This window comes from Gambusia affinis, linkage group LG02 (assembly GCF_019740435.1).
Source record: "Gambusia affinis linkage group LG02, SWU_Gaff_1.0, whole genome shotgun sequence".
Lineage (NCBI taxonomy): Eukaryota > Metazoa > Chordata > Actinopteri > Cyprinodontiformes > Poeciliidae > Gambusia > Gambusia affinis.
This window is the reverse complement of record NC_057869.1, coordinates 1,321,896-1,339,100: the sequence shown is the minus strand read 5'-3', so window position 1 is coordinate 1,339,100 and position 17,205 is coordinate 1,321,896. Positions and strand designations below refer to the sequence as shown.

The 17,205-nt window shown below is 40.6% G+C and overlaps 2 protein-coding genes across 2 annotated transcripts; both read right to left on the bottom strand.

Moving 5' to 3' along the window:
* Positions 1-1,144: 1,144 nt before the first annotated feature.
* On the bottom strand, positions 1,145-8,407 carry LOC122824117. The gene is made up of 13 exons (XM_044104355.1): positions 8,261-8,407; positions 7,666-7,871; positions 7,274-7,411; positions 7,042-7,180; positions 6,631-6,958; positions 4,061-4,202; positions 3,841-3,984; positions 3,395-3,453; positions 2,823-3,013; positions 2,342-2,745; positions 2,011-2,110; positions 1,448-1,637; positions 1,145-1,370 (listed from the first exon to the last, which is right to left on the bottom strand). Exons 1-13 carry the CDS (start codon positions 8,384-8,386, stop codon positions 1,234-1,236), a joined length of 2,304 nt encoding a protein of 767 aa, XP_043960290.1. The 5' UTR covers positions 8,387-8,407; the 3' UTR covers positions 1,145-1,233.
* Positions 8,408-11,776: 3,369 nt separating this feature from the next.
* Positions 11,777-16,373, bottom strand: LOC122824201 (CUB and zona pellucida-like domain-containing protein 1). Its single transcript, XM_044104510.1, has 9 exons — positions 16,150-16,373; positions 15,270-15,411; positions 14,144-14,287; positions 13,868-13,926; positions 13,455-13,645; positions 12,974-13,377; positions 12,643-12,742; positions 12,080-12,269; positions 11,777-12,002 (listed from the first exon to the last, which is right to left on the bottom strand). Exons 1-9 carry the CDS (start codon positions 16,232-16,234, stop codon positions 11,866-11,868), a joined length of 1,452 nt encoding a protein of 483 aa, XP_043960445.1. The 5' UTR covers positions 16,235-16,373; the 3' UTR covers positions 11,777-11,865.
* Between the last annotated feature and the right edge of the window lie 832 nt (positions 16,374-17,205).

The window sequence follows — 17,205 nt, the reverse complement described above, 5'->3', positions numbered from 1 at the left end:
AACAAGTACATACAGTTAAAAAGGTTATTTCAAGTAAATGTATCTCAGTAAATGTTTAGTAAATGGATGTTATGCATTGTAGACAAAAAACCTAAAAAATATTTTTTTGGTCACTTTCTTTTGAAGTGCTTGCTATATTTAATGAATTAAATAAAAGCTAATTGGGTTTTGAAATCTTTGTTTAAAACTAACAAAATTACTAATTCCAGGACAATCAAGGAAGAAAACCACTCTATACATAGAGAATGGCCTAGTCAAAGTCCAGACCTAAATCCAATTAAGAATTGTATTTTTTTCCCCTCATTTCAACCTGATGAGACACTTCAAGGTGAACTTTGAGAATGTTTGGGTCATTTTGTCCCTTTTTTACAGAAAGAATGAAACTCTGTGTTTTGAAAATCAAATAAAAGTTTGATCTATAAACTTTTTCTGGATATCACCTAAAAACACTTTTATGTGAATTCATGCCATATTATTAAAATCAATTTAACTTCTTCAAATTGAACTGCGTCCACCTTTGCTTCGTTAATTAACTTAAAAAATAACTTGGACGATGAGTTTATGTTTTATTCATGTCTAAGTGGGTGAGTTGAGTAAAACTGTTGTTACAGTCATTTGCAAATTATAATTATCATAATTCAAAGCAATTTTATGCACAATTCTCAGAAACATTCTGAATTCATAAAACACAAATGAAGTCCTTCTGAAAATCTTAAAGATTTGGCTCCATCTAGTGGTCATATTGACTTTCTATTCTCTGAAATTATATATATATATATTTATATATATATAATTTCAAATACAAAGTTTATTTTTGAACATACTGAGATAAATGGGGAAAGATAACAGAAATTTACAGCCAGACTTTTTCCGGTGCTAAAAAGTCTGGCTGTATAATTAGATTCTGTATTCCACATGTTAGTAGCTTCTGAAGGAAAAACACACAGCAAAAATAATGAAGTCAACATTTTATTGAGATTTCCAGAAAGAAAACGATAAAATCTAAATCCTTTCCAAAAAGGACCATTTTATAGAATAAAAACTTTTTTATTAATATTTTTTATTTCAATTTATCAGAAGCAAATATTTTATTAAAATAGGAGAGAAATAATCAAAAGTTTTTGAGTAGCTGCCTGAATTCTGATTAGAAATGAAAAAGATTTAATGAATAGTTCAGAAACATCCAGAATCCCATGTTCAGATTATCCAAGCAGCCTGGCAGATGTTGAGGTTTTAGCTTTCATGTGTAGGCAGAGGTTGGTATTTGGCCCTGGAGGTTTTGGTTTTGTAGATGATCACGCCGCAGATCATCCCAACAGCAGCAAGGAGACATCCAGCCACAAACATCATGTTCAGGTTCAGGTTGACAGCTGCAGACCAGAGGAACACGGTGCTGATGGAGTCCTGTTCACATTTTATCTGCTGCTCATTGAACTCATCTCCTTACCTGAGCCCCCTCTGGGGTCCGCTTCACGCTTCAGACGCAAAGGACCCTGGGAAACGAAGTGCTTTCCGCTCTCGATCACAGCCTCTCTCTTTCTGCGGACGTTGTGCCCGGTGGAGTTGCTGCATCCCCTTGAGCACCTGGTGTTGGGGTTTCCTGCTTCACACATCATGACTGTGCAGCTGATGTACACCTGAACTCAACAACACAAAGCCACTAAAGGAAAGCACTCCCTCTGGTGGACAAAACGCAGAGCTGCAGTCCAGCAGCTTCAGAGCTCTGCTACATTTTCCATCAAAGAGCCAATAAACCTAACCTTTATGTTTTATTTTATATTTATGCTGAAGCAAGTATTCCAACAAATTATTTGTTTATGTTTGAGCTTTTTAGTTGACAATTAGAAACAGCTGTACCATCATCAACACTAACTGGTCAACATCATATTTAATATCAGCTCCTTGTATCTAAACAGATCCAGTGATTTTACAGAAGACCTGACTTGAAACTCTGTCTTTGACTTTGACATGTGAATTGATGCATATGAGAGGCAGCCTGCACTTCCTCACCTGATCATGCAGGCCGATAAATCTGAAGGCCTCCACGCTGAACTGGAACTGTCTGTCGTTGGAAGGTGTATATGTCTGCACAGTCGGGTCAACCCCACACCTGCACCGAGAAAAACAAACGAGTCACAGCGCTACTGAACCAAGGAAAACTCTGTGCTGTGTTGGATATCTGGCAGTTTTGATTCTTGGTCAAATACGGTTGTGGAAATGAATCGTTTTGACTGGAATTTGTCTTCACCAATATTAATGTGTAATTCTAAGCAGCCATTATTAAAGATGATGAAGCATTAACGTCATGCATGCGTTGGCCAGATGGAAAGCCAGGCCTCACCCGTTCTCAATGATGGAGTAGGTTGGATGGTAGTTGGGGTTGTCATACGGTGCAGCTCTGCAGGACTCCACAAACATCTCGGTGTTGTTGACGGAGGAGCTGGCGTCCAGCTGCATGTAGATCCTGTCTCCAACGTCGTACTCCAGGGGGTAAGAGTTTGGGTCATACTTGGCTTCAAACTGGTCATTCTGGTAGAACTCAAACTGGTAGGTGAACCTGCCGAAGCCTTTCTCCCACACCGTGACGTTCTTTCTGTGTGCTGAGAAGCTCAGGGTCACATTCCCCCGTTTGGGGTACTGGCAGTAGAACCGGGCCTCCACCAGGTGCTTCCTGGTGATCAGCTCGTTCGGGTCGTCTTCCTTAGTGGTGATCTCGTTCTTGAAAATGAGGTAGTCATCGTCTTCCTGCAGAGGGAGTGGCCAGTGTTAAAACAGCTAACTGACCGGGAGGAGATGAGAGTGACGTGTCAAACCGCTCTCACCTCGATCTGAGTCCCACATCCGTTGAGGGGGATGATGGCGACGATGTGAGTGCTGTTGGAGTGTCTGCGGAGGCTGCAGATGGTGTTGCTGGGGTCACTGAGGCGAAGATGATCCTCCTGGAGTCCAAAGAAGGAAGCTTTGTCAACCTCAACCTTCATTGTGGATTCGCTGCAGGTCACTGTGGCTTCAACTGGAACCAGGATAGACGTCAAATAATTAGTTACGTATAAATCCGATGACAATGAAAGAACAAAAACTAAACATCTCAAGATAATATTTAAAATATTTGGCATAAACTCTGTGTTGGCAAAAAATAAAGAACTCAAATAAAACATGTAAAGTTAATACTTAAAATGTTCCTAAACACCGTGTTATAAGATTTTAAAGTTTGGCTGCTTGAGTGGAAGATAAAGGAATGAGTGAAAATATATTTCTGTGTGGTTTCTTGGTATGGATCAAAGTTTTCCCCTCAGATAATGGATGACTGTTCTTCAGAAACAGTATAATCAATTATAGCAACATTTACATGGAGAGCTTGATTTTCCCCCTTAGACCTTTAAATTGGACTCACTTTGCTCCTTCCTGATTTCCACCAGAACACATCTCGTCTGAGACTGATAGACGGAGGACCTGGCCAGAAAACAAGACATTAGAAAACAAGATATTAGAAAACAAGATATTAGAAAACAAGATATTAGAAAACAAGAAGCTGAAGCTGCTACCCCCGCGACCCGACCCCGGATAAGCGGAAGAAGATGGATGGATGGAAAACAAGACATTAGAAAACAAGATATTAGAAAACAAGACATTAGAAACAAGTCATTAGAGGATTGAACGGACATTAGAAAACTCTACCTGAGAAGGCATTAGGGTTCTGAAAGCTCATTTCTACACATGGTAATTAATTCACTTTGCTTTACAGAAAACTGCAGTAATTTTTTTTATTATTTCAGAAAAATAAGACAAGGACGTGGTTTGATTGGTGTTTACAGCTGAGTTAAAAGCACCGGGTCTCACCCGCTCACTGACTCCACAGCAAAGCAGATTGGGTCATTTTCCCCCAGGTCATCCAGGACGGGAGTCCACCTCAAAACAAACTCGTTATTCGTGTCTTTGTGTTTGGTGATGTTCGCTGGTCCACTAACAACAAGACTTTGGATGCTGGATGGAAAACAAAGCAGAGGTGCTTGTATAATTTTTGTTTCCTTTTTGACTTCAGTCAACTCTACTGACTTACGCTGATCGTGTGGCCTGAGCTCTGACTCTGATCTCCACCTCTTTGTTGACCTCTGCCATGATGCGTTCTCCCTCTGCAGGTGTTGGAGCCACAAGCTGAGGCAGGTAAAGTCCCTCCTGGCATGATGGGACCGCCGGGTCCACTGGAAGACAAAATCAGGATCAAACCTTAAGGATCCACACTGGGATGTGTAAGATGTTGGTGTATCCTCAGTTATCCAGGAAATGTTAAGGTGATTAAATCAAATCAATCAATCTGGAGACATGAGTCGAGACTACATTGTTGGAAAGATCAAACATGAGGCCACCTCCTCTGTTTATTTTGTTTTTCAATGATTAACATAGATGACTGCCTTCAGTCCTGTCCAACTGGTCTAACAAACCAAACTGGACTGGTAGACTGGGCAGAGATGGACAGAGGCTCAAACTGGCATCCTTCTGGTCACAGGAAGCGCTCCGACCAACAAACTGTGAGGATTTGAGTTTTCTTTTTTTTTTTATTTTAGGTTTCCGTGTCTATCCAGTCCCTGTGTTGTCCTGTCTTCCCTTTGATTGTTCCCAGCTGTGTCTCGTTTCCCTGATTACCCTCCGTGTTTTTAATCCCACCTGTGTTCCTTGTTCCTTGTTGCTTGTTGGGTCGAACCTGTTGTGTCTAATCTGTCTTGTTTGTCCAGCTGCCAATTCTGCCATCAGTGATTCATGTGTACCAGCCTTCCGCTCATTCTGTGCTGCCTGGATTTTGGTGTCATTTATCATTAAATCATCATTTTCTTCACACCAACCTGGGTCCTCTGCGTCTGCTAGTGATGGGCAAATGAAGCCTCATGAAGCAATGAAGCTTCCGGCCCATTGCTTTGCCCAAAAGTTCATTACTCGATGCTTCATTCATTTCTCACTAGTGACACCTGCTGGTGAAGTTGTGACAGCCTTGTTACTCAGACAGACATATTTAAAAACAATTAGTAAATGCAACATTGTCACAAAGTTTTTGTCAAACTCACGTTTAGTAACAGGAGAGTCAATTAAATCCTATTTAACTAATCTGTTTTAGTTATTAAAATTATTTGTTGCCAATCCTAATGGCTGTTTACTTCTGTCATTGACTGATTTAACAGTAGACATTTGTTTTGGTGTACTCGGAGTGCAGTGCTTGGTGGGGCAGACAGTTTTCTTCGAGTTTTGATTTGCCTCCTGAAAAACTTTCTATTGGCTCTCTGATCTGATCCCTTATATTTTTACTCATAAGCCAGAATTTTACTCATCCAACAGCTTTAAGTCTGTTTCTGCTGTGCAAGACTGATATATTTTTGCAGAACAAAGAAATAGTAGAAATTTCAAGAAGGTGAAAATTTTAGAGGTGAAGGGTTTAATTATTGTTATTTAAGAATATTGTGAGTGAATCATCTCAAAGTATTCCCTGATGTCAGATTTTTTCTTCTTGCTGGCTCCTTTTCAATCAAGTTTATTTGTGTAGCACATTTCAGCAACGATGCAGTGTCAAAATGTTTTACATAATAAAAACATAAATATAAAGTCATAAAATATGCCACAATCAACCATTGAGAAAACTGGTAACAAACATTACACTTTGATGAGTGTCATCATCATAATCATTAATACACATGAACTATAAAAGGTTCCTTTTATTTCGGCCACTTGTGAAGACAAATACTCCACTCATGCGATCAAGCAGCGACTCATCACGCTTTTATTTTGAAAACCGACACGCAAAATGAAGCAGTCACGTGACCCATGCAATGCGAGGCCTCGTTTGTTGCCAGTCACGTGGTTTTCAGCAAGACAACACAAGCCTCGAAGCGGGGCTTCATTGACACGCCCCCTCATTACTCGGTACAAGCCTCGAAGCCTGGCTTCAGATAGACCATCACTAGCGTCTGCCTCACCACCGCTAACCGCAAATCATGACACAAACATGTGGAGTTTCATCAACTGAACTGGGACTGTCCTTGGTTGGATGAGACCAACATAAAACAAAGAATAAGTGAATGGGGCGCTACCTTTTGTTCACTGTTTAGTGAGAGCTTTGATGCCTAAACTCTGTTTCTCCTCCAAAGGGAACCTTGTTAGGATGCAAGGAATCATAAAGGGAACCTTGTTAGGATGCAAGGAATCATAAAGTCTCTGCCAGCATTTATAAAAATCTGGTAGATCTTCATTGGGACTATTAGCTTTACTACAACCAAAACCAATGGACAGCTGGTTCATTAGACACAAACTCAGCCTTTTTACAGCCAGTTCAGTCTAAACTCTTATATTAGTCAGAAGACTTTTTGAAAGCCATGCGTCACAGTTTCCTTCCTCCTCCGTCTCTGTGCTCTGATCAGCGTCTTCTAAACAAATTCATGCATTTCTGCAAACTGATTACATGGTGAGTCTGTGAGCAGAATTGTTTCATGTCTAAAATAATCAAGCGATTCTTCACTGAAGCATCAGTTTTAGCAGAATTTCACAGAAACTTCAACTTCAAATTACAAATAGTGACATCAAATTATAGACTTTTGATAGTGGACTTTGAAATGATCATAAAACCACGAAAACATTCAGACTTACCAAGAAACGCAAACTGCAGTGGTAATTTGCTGAGGGGAGAGCCAGAGGTGAGGTATCCAGGACGGTGGGTCATCCGCCACCAAGGGCTGGTCGCTGCGGTCGTGGTCGTGGTAGTCGGCCACCAGCCCCACCAGGGAGTGGTCGAGACTGCACTCGTAGGTGGACTTGTTGGACTTGTTGGATTTGCAGACAGAGGGTACTTGCGAGTCCTCGAGCCGTCAGAGTAGAACAGATCAACGGTGTTTCGGGGGTGGTCTTCTACCACCAACTCAAGCCCAAATATGTAGGTGTTGGCAGTGGTGTACTGGTAGCGCAACGTGCAAGAATCCTGACAAAGACGAGTCCAATTTATGGAATGCAGAGAATCACCAGAACCTTCAGGAATCAGTAATAGAAAATCAATCAACCAACCGGATCTAGATGGAAGCCTGAGGGGAGAGAACATCTGTCACACTCTATTCCAGGGAGATTCCCGTATCTGCACACGACTCTGTCACCATCAGCATCGAAGGCAGCCAGCTTGTACGCTCTTGGGCAGTTCTGAGGAATTCTTCATGGGAAACAAACACAAGTTATCGGAATATTCTGCAAAGCAGAAATCCTGTACACCAACTTGGACGGATGTAAACAACCAGACGATTACCTGATGAAGGGAAGAACAGCAATATCTGGAGATCTGTTTGGTTGTCCTGTGTCTGATCTTGTTCCCAAATCCACAAGGGACTCCAACCTCCAGTTACTCACTGAGTTACGTGTCGTGATCCAGCAGCAGCTAGACGCCCTGATGTTCATGGAAGAGAGGAAAACAGACAAAGTTATTTAGATTTAGCCAGTAAAACATTTTGTAGCTTTTTTAATGTCCCATTCTAAAAAACCTCATTGAATCAGTATGGTGGCTCTGGTTGCCCTACCGTTCTCCTCACCGGGGGAACAATGGATATTCCTCATGGCTAACAGCTAACAGTACGACAGCTTCACCTGGTTCAGTAAAACGGACTGAAGCTGGGAAAGAAATTTACAGAAATAAATGCTCACCTGAGCAGAAATGGTTTGTCACTGGGGACTCTCCATGTTTCAGCGTTTTCAGTTTCACACCACTGGGATTCGTAGGATGGTGTGTTGGTGCTGGAGTCGATGTTAATGATCTTTCTGCTGGTTGCAGACCCACAGTTGCCAGTATGACAGTTCCAGTAGTGGTAGTATCCACAAGTATTGTAAGTATCTTTGCCTCGGAGAGAAATCTGGGGAAAAAATTAATTATTTAACCGTTTTAGGTGCCTGGGAGAGAAAAAAAAATGGATGTTATGTAAAACTCAGATCTGTTTATGAACCAGGAATTAAACCCCAAATTATTATTCAATAAGAATATCAGGTCAAGCTAATTCAACTGCAAATTATTGCTGCCTAGGATGCTGACTCTGAAACCTGATGATGGATGGATGGAGAGATGATGGAGGATGAAAAACCGAGATAGAAAGTAGAAATATTTAGTTTCAAATGTTTTTCAAATGTCCTTCACTTGTTAAATCATCCGAAAAGCAATTTAAAGATCCCTAAATGCATCTATAAAAAATTATGCTCAGTAATTGGTGCAGTAATCCATGGAGAACATGATAATAGTTATCATCACCGTTAAGGACCCGTCAGGGTTCCGGCCTTTGTAGGCGTAGTTCATGGTTCCTCCCCAGTGATGAGCCGCCGACACCAGGGAGGTGAGCAGCAGCAGCTGAACAAGGAGCAGCACTGCAGAGGCCATGATGACGATCTCCAGCGATGAAGCTCACCTCCACCTGCAGGATCTTATATAGACCTGACCCAGCGGGGAGGAGACGCCCAGCGGGGAGGAGACGCCCAGCGGGGAGGAGACGCCCAGCGGGGAGGAGACGCCCAGGCTCAGACTGAGGGGCTGCAGAGCGAGGAGGGCCGCTCCAGATCCGCTCCAGATCCGCTCCAGATCCGCTCCAGATCCGCTCCAGATCCGCTCCACAAGACGGAGATTAAGACAAATTTTCATAAATGATGCTTAAACTTCAGCAGAGATCATTTTATTTCCAAAGGGTCACAAAACCTGACTAAACAATAACTTTAAATAGTAAATAGTTCTTATTTAAAGTTTTATGTTTCTTCTGAAGTGGCTCTGAGTGCTATTAAAGTTTTATTTTGATTTTCTGCCATAAAAAGTCTTAAATTTATTCTATTCTTTCACTTATAGATTTATTGATATAAACTGAGGTAAAGTTTGCTTCACTGTTAATCTTTGATTGGTTTTACGTAACAGTATGACTTTACGAGTATTCAGACACAATATGCTTTTGTTTCTTCAAATACCTCCAGTTCTTCATGTCTCTTATCATAAAATATGACCTTGGAGGTTTTATATTAATATTTTTATTACCAGCATCTAACACTTCAATGACCTCCATCGATTATCAAAGTCTGATATTAACCAGCTACATTCAGCACATAAACCTGAAACACAATAAAACCAGGACATGCAAACACAGTAATCTACTGTAAATTTACAAAATACCTAAATTAACAAGTCCAGTTCATTTCATTCCATGTTCTTTAGAGATGGAAAACAAACATTTGAGAGATGCTTTTGTCCAGAAATGCAGTTCCACCTGAGATGTTTCTGCAACAATCCCAAGCATCAAGAACACATAAACAGTCTTACTGCTTAAAACAAATACAGACACTGAGGATACTCAGAGGTTTGCAGATGACAAATATCTGAAAAAGATTTGCTTTAAGAAATGTCTCACATCAGCCAAAACAACGAGAAGCAGGTGATCCAGTGGATGGTGGTGTTTAGGGATTTATGAAAGACAAATTATTTATTTTATCACCAATAACAGAAACAAAGACTGAAACCATCAGTAACTGAGAATGTAACCCGGACATTTTAGCAGTTTTTCTGTAGTAAAAGCCTCAAAACATCCCAGATCAATGTTTAACAACCTTTACAGTTCAAAGAGTCGTTTTACTGTCAGTCTGGAAAATAAAACTCATTTAGAGCCCTGAATGTTTCCTGACCTTTACAGGAAAATATCTTTTTTTAGCAAAAATATCTACTGCAGGAAATTTGTTGTAATTTTTGAAGAAGCACAATGTTTCTTTTTCCATTTCTGGTTATAAAACATAATAGTGAAAACTTTCCCCAAATACAAGATGGACACATTTTCTTCTAAGGGATATTAAAACTGAAAACTGATCGGAGGGAAAGCAGGAAAAAACATCAGAAATATTTCTGTACTCTTCCTGTCATTCTGTTGAGAAAATATAATTCAATTATTCTCCAACTTGTTGAAGCTGTTTTTAGACTTTTAATGTGACTCACAGGTCCAGTCACTTTCACTACTTGGAGAGAGAAAACGATTCTCACAATGAGCCCATAAATATTGACCTGAAGACGGTTTCATCCTCCTTCACTGACCTTCATTCAGAACTTGAATCATCGTCTCTTTATGTACTGAACGTTTCAGAGATTCTGGTTGTTTTACCACTTTTATTGCATCTTAGCCCAAACAAGTTTTATACGGCATAGTTAATATTTTATAGATGTTTTTCATTTCATTGTAATGTTTTCCAAATCTAAAGTCTGACTGTAGAAACAAACTGGTTTTCTGTGTCAGATGGATAATTACCTAATTTACAGCCTCTGGTCCATTTTTATGTTAGGAAGTTGCATAGAAATCTTCACCTCACTGGTTCCAGAGACAGATTTAAAGTATTTAAAATGAGCCTGTATCTAAGCTAAATGAGAGCAATTAGAATATAACTAAAAACAACCAAACTATCTTATTTCAATTAAAAAACAACAGAATTAATAAAAAATGTCTTTTACTGTAAGACGAGTGAGGAGTTTATCCTTTGGTTGAAGCAAAATCAAAACAAATCTTCAGTTTCCACGGTGACGCTAAATTACCAACACAACGTTCTGCAAGAATATGTAACAGAAAATCAGTTTTCCTTCCTAAGTGCAGGGTTAATGCATCATCCAATAAGGAGGAAGTTCAGGGGTCAGAGTTTAAATAATGATTTTTGGGAAAATAAAACTTGCTAAAGGGTAAGATGGGCTGAGAGAAATTCAAGGTTCTGGTGATTCCTGGAAGCCCAGCAGCAGATTGTATGATAAACATGACAGTCATGTTGTTTTCTAAATGAACAAAATATTACACTTTTACAAGAGTGAAAAACTTAAACAGACCTTTGCTTATTTAAAAGGATAGCTGTTTATATATAGCTATAAATATAGTGACTATAGTTAATGAATGTATTAAATATCGCTTTAAAACTAGTTAAACTTGCAAGGTTTCTGTTTCTTACTTGTTAAATAATATTTGTGAAACCCAGTCTCCCTTTACTTTCTCATTCATGCCATCCACCCATCCGTTATCTTACACGCTTATCCCTGCTGGGGTCACCAGGGGGCGCCAGTGCCCATCTGGTCAACAGGTGAGGGGCGGGGTCACCCTGGACAGGTGGCCAGTCCATCACAGGACATTTATGAAATGAATCTTCAGATAAGACAGAGTGAAAGTCACCGACTGTTAATTATTCATTTAGAACAAAGAACATTCTGTTTCACAACATTCACTGAGAAACATGCAGCAATAACTGTTTTTATGGAGCCAACCAGAAATACCACGTTCACCTTCACACTCAAAAAACTAAAGATACATTTTTATATCAAAATGTAAACCAGAAAAGAGCACAGAAGGTAAGATGAGAACAAGCAGAGACTTTTCTTCCAGTTTTGTTTCATAGGAAATTCATGTTTTCACCTGAATTTGTTAATGCTTTCACAAACACAGCTGATAAATAAGTGTTGCAGTTTGCATTTTTATTAGATTGTAAAACGACTTCATTTCAAAATAAATCTGATAAACTGAATTTTACAGTTTATCAGTTTCTAAAGCAAAAATCACAAATGAAGTATTTTTATGGATACATTAGCATATACAAAATCCACTTATAGAAACGTTAAGATTGACAGAAAGAAAATAAAAAGGATAAAATTTAATGGCTTTCCAAGATGGACTTGTATCGTCAGATCAGAGTTTAAGACAAATTTTCTTAAACAAAAGCAACATTTTATTCAGGAAAGAAGAGAAAAAAAAAATCAAAGCTGCCTGAATCCTGATTAGAAATGAAAAAGATTTAATGAATAGTTCAGAAACATCCAGAATCCCATGTTCAGATTATCCAAGCAGCCTGGCAGATGTTGAGGTTTTAGCTTTCATGTGCAGGCAGAGGTTGGTATTTGGCCCTGGAGGTTTTGGTTTTGTAGATGATCACGCCGCAGATCATCCCAACAGCAGCAAGGAGACATCCAGCCACAAACATCATGTTCAGGTTCAGGTTGACAGCTGCAGACCAGAGGAACACGGTGCTGATGGAGGCCTGTTCACATTTTATCTGCTGCTCATTGAACTCATCTCCTTACCTGAGCCCCCTCTGGGGTCCGCTTCACGCTTCAGACGCAAAGGACCCTGGGAAACGAAGTGCTTTCCGCTCTCGATCACAGCCTCTCTCTTTCTGCGGACGTTGTGCCCGGTGGAGTTGCTGCATCCCCTTGAGCACCTGGTGTTGGGGTTTCCTGCTTCACACATCATGACTGTGCAGCTGATGTACACCTGAACTCAACAACACAAAGCCACTAAAGGAAAGCACTCCCTCTGGTGGACAAAACGCAGAGCTGCAGTCCAGCAGCTTCAGAGCTCTGCTACATTTTCCATCAAAGAGCCAATAAACCTAACCTTTATGTTTTATTTTATATTTATGCTGAAGCAAGTATTCCAACAAATTATTTGTTTATGCTTGACCTTTTTAGTTGACAATTAGAAACAGCTGTACCAACATCAACACTAACTGGTCAACATCATATTTAATATCAGCTCCTTGTATCTAAACAGATCCAGTGATTTTACAGAAGACCTGACTTGAAACTCTGTCTTTGACTTTGACATGTGAATTGATGCATATGAGAGGCAGCCTGCACTTCCTCACCTGATCATGCAGGCCGATAAATCTGAAGGCCTCCACGCTGAACTGGAACTGTCTGTCGTTGGAAGGTGTATATGTCTGCACAGTCGGGTCAACCCCACACCTGCACCGAGAAAAACAAACGAGTCACAGCGCTACTGAACCAAAGAAAACTCTGTGCTGTGTTGGATATCTGGCAGTTTTGATTCTTGGTCAAATACGGTTGTGGAAATGAATCGTTTTGACTGGAATTTGTCTTCACTGATATCATTGTGTAATTCTAAGCAGCCATTATTAAAGATGATGAAGCATTAACGTCATGCATGCGTTGGCCAGATGGAAAGCCAGGCCTCACCCGTTCTCAATGATGGAGTAGGTTGGATGGTAGTTGGGGTTGTCATACGGTGCAGCTCTGCAGGACTCCACAAACATCTCGGTGTTGTTGACGGAGGAGCTGGCGTCCAGCTGCATGTAGATCCTGTCTCCAACGTCGTACTCCAGGGGGTAAGAGTTTGGGTCATACTTGGCTTCAAACTGGTCATTCTGGTAGAACTCAAACTGGTAGGTGAACGTGCCGAAGCCTTTCTCCCACACCGTGACGTTCTTTCTGTGTGCTGAGAAGCTCAGGGTCACATTCCCCCGTTTGGGGTACTGGCAGTAGAACCGGGCCTCCACCAGGTGCTTCCTGGTGATCAGCTCGTTCGGGTCGTCTTCCTTAGTGGTGATCTCGTTCTTGAAAATGAGGTAGTCATCGTCTTCCTGCAGAGGAAGTGGTCAGTGTTAAAACAGCTAACTGACCGGGAGGAGATGAGAGTGACGTGTCAAACCGCTCTCACCTCGATCTGAGTCCCACATCCGTTGAGGGGGATGATGGCGACGATGTGAGTGCTGTTGGAGTGCCTGCGGAGGCTGCAGATGGTGTTGCTGGGGTCACTGAGGCGAAGATGATCCTCCTGGAGTCCAAAGAAGGAAGCTTTGTCAACCTCAACCTTCATTGTGGATTCGCTGCAGGTCACTGTGGCTTCAACTGGAACCAGGATAGATTTATTAATCAGAACCAGAAGATGATTAGAATAATAAGAAAACAATGACAACAACATTTTTTGAATGGATTTCAAAGGGTCCAGTGATCAACAGCATGTCTCTACTGGGATTGTAGTTTCTGAGAAACTGCAGCTCTAATCCAGACAGAGGAACTTTATCAATCCGTTTCTGTATTCTCTCCTCCAAACTCGCATCTCAAACTTACTCTGTCGCTTCCTGACTTCCACCAGAACACACCTCATCTCAGACTGGTAGACAGAACGCCTGGAACCAGATGGGAAGAAACGGACCGGAACATTTCAGCTGAGCAGAACATTATTCTAAAAACCATCAAAATGGACCTTTTGCAGCATTATTTTCAGTAATTCTTCAGGGCGAGACTATAAAGCTGATTAAATGCTAAACTAAAGTATTAGAGAAACCATTATGGTTTCATTAATCCATAATAAATTCCTTTTAACAGAAATAAATCTGGACTCACCCATTCACTGATTCCACAGCGAAGCAGATCGGGTAAAACTCTCCCAGGTCGTCTTCAGTCGGTGTCCATCTGATGATGAATTCGGTTTTTGTGTCCCTGTGTTTGGTGACGTTCGTTGGCCCACTTAAAATCAGATTAAATATCCTGAATATGAAAGTAATGCAGAGATTATTGTGTTATTCCCAGTAATTGGAGCTTAAAATAAAAAGAATTGGATTACATTTATCATTAACCTGTAATCAAACTAAATGTTTTATCATTACGTCATTTGAATTCCTGATAATAAAATGCGAGTTGGACTGCAGCACAGAATCAGTTGCATCCAGCTGGACTTCAGGCTCCATTCAGCTCAAACACATTCATTTTAATTACATTCATCTTAATTACATTCATCTTAATTACATTCATCTTAATTACATTCATCTTAATTACATTCATCTTAATTACATTCATCTTAATTACATTCATCTCAGGTCTGAAATTTTGCCCAGGAAGGATTGTTGAGTTTTCTTGTGAGACTTTTTTTCAGTTGTACCCAAATATCTGGACGTCATTTATTCTGTCAGTAACTAGCCGTTACTGACAGCTTCATTTGCCTCCATCATGGACACAAAAGTCCAGTTTACTGTTTCTATGGTGCTTGATTGTTAAACAGCAAGTTTCCCCAGTGTGAGTCTCTGCTTTCAAAAGGTCTGAAAACTTCTGCTGAAACCTGAAAGTGACGTCCTGTCAGAGATCGACCATCTGACTGCAAGACAAAACTGTCATTATGTGTCTGTGCAGAAAGGTTGGTTTAAAAATCGAATGATTTAGCATCACATGTTGATGCTCTGGTTCTCTGAAGAGCTGCTGACCGCCTGCTGTGTGGTTTTAATGTCTGTCAGGTTTTGCTGTGTTTATGTAGCCATGTGTTAAAATGTTAGTGTTGGTACAATGGAGTTTATTGGCTGAATAATTTCATTGTAAAGTTGAACTAGTTAATAAATTGAGAGTCTGATGCGTTTGGCTGATAGACCCAGGTAATCTGGTGTTACTCAGTCACTTAGTTACTTTTCCAAATGACTTTTCAAAATGAACTTGTCCAGTATTGGTCATTTCTGAGCAGCTGTCAGTGAACTGAACTCACGCTGAATGTGTGGCCTGTCCCACGACTCTGAGCTCCAGCTCTTTTCCAACCTCTCCTACGATTCGTTCTCCATCTGAAGGTGTTGGAGCCACAAAGCCAGGCAGGTAGAGTCCGTCCTGGCATGAAGGGACCGCAGGATCCACTGAAGAAGGGAAGACAGGAGCTGAACTTAAATGTGAAAATCACAGAAATGTTTCCTGAAATGATCTTACACGGACAGAACACGGTTCATTTTGTAAATCATGGTTACAAAGTTTCAATTAAGGTCAAAACTGGAAAACAAACTTCTGCTTTGGGTTTCATATATCTGAACATCTGGCTCCTCACCATGCAGTATTTCCACAACTTCATATTTTCAAACAGAGTCCAATGACGTCCACATTTTGGGTCGGAAGGTGGAGACAATGTCAACTTTAACATCCTACTCTGTTAAAAGGCCCAACAGTGCTGGAGGTTACACACTTTACAGCATGGCTCTAATTTTAAATGTATTTATTTGTATTGAATTTGGGTGACCAACTAAACATTCAACCAATTTGTATTGTGGGAGGAAACTGGAGTATAAAGACTGTGCCAAGTCTATGCAGACTGTACTGAGTACAGGATTATTAAAGGTTTCCTTACAACACGCTGAGCAACAAATATTCTCCAAAGTTTACATGGATGCACAACAATCACATTATGGAGACTCTTTATATACAATTACTTTAAAATCTCACTTTTATCTTCCAAATTTGCTCCCTTACATTTCTGCCACATCTTCATCATTAGGTGCTGGTTTAGGTGCAGAATACATCTTCAATATATTTACATTTTTAAATTACCTGCAACATCATAAATAGTGTCAGAACCTTATTAGAAACAATGAAACCTTTCTTACCAAGGAAAGCAAACTGAAGTGGTAATTCACTGATGGGGGAAATATTTGCCTTTTGCTGTTTTGTACTTTGCAGTCTAGACGACATAGTTGGTGTCCAGGGGGTAACGGTCACAGCAGGAGCTGTTGGAGATGTTTTAGTAACTGTTGGTGCAGCTGAAGATGTTTTTGTAACTGTTGGTGCAGCTGAAGATGTTTTTGTAATCGTTGGTGCAGCTGAAGATGTTTTTGTAACTGTTGGTGCAGCTGAAGATGTTTTTGTAATTGTTGGTGCAGCTGAAGATGTTTTTGTAATTGTTGGTGCAGCTGAAGATGTTTTTGTAACTGTTGGTGCAGCTGAAGATGTTTTTGTAATCGTTGGTGCAGCTGAAGATGTTTTTGTAACTGTTGGTGCAGCTGAAGATGTTTTTGTAATTGTTGGTGCAGCTGAAGATGTTTTTGTAATCGTTGGTGCAGCTGAAATGGTTTTCTGCTGCGACCAGAAGGGGTCAGGAGTTTCCAGTGTGACTGAACCTTTAGTTGCTGCAGGAGTCGACTGCTGCCTCCAGGAGGTGGAGGTTTCTGGGTTAGCAGTAAACTGTTTGGTTTCTGGTGTATTTATGTTTAATGAGTCCCCCACAACCACTGTCCTCTTCATCCTTGTAATCAGTGGGAACTTGCGAGCTGTCGACCCATCTGAGTAGAACAGATCGATAGAACGTCGTGGAAAGTCTTCTACCATCATCTCAAACCCAAAAACTCTGTGATCAGCGTTGGTGGACTGGTAGGTCAACCGACAAGCATCCTGACAGAGTTAACACATGCAGATTATCACCTGTTATTTGAACCACTAACAGTGTAAATGAACCGCCCAGCTCACCTGATCAAGTTGGAAACCTGGGATTGAACTGCAGTTGTCACATTCTACGTTTGGGACGTTGCCGTAGCGACACCGGACGTGATCTCCATCAGCATCAAACGAGGGCAGGTTGTATGTTCTGGGGCAGTTCTGGGGAACTCTTCATGAGACACAGAAAAGATTGTAAATAATGATCTGCTAACAATCTTTTTATTGAGGTT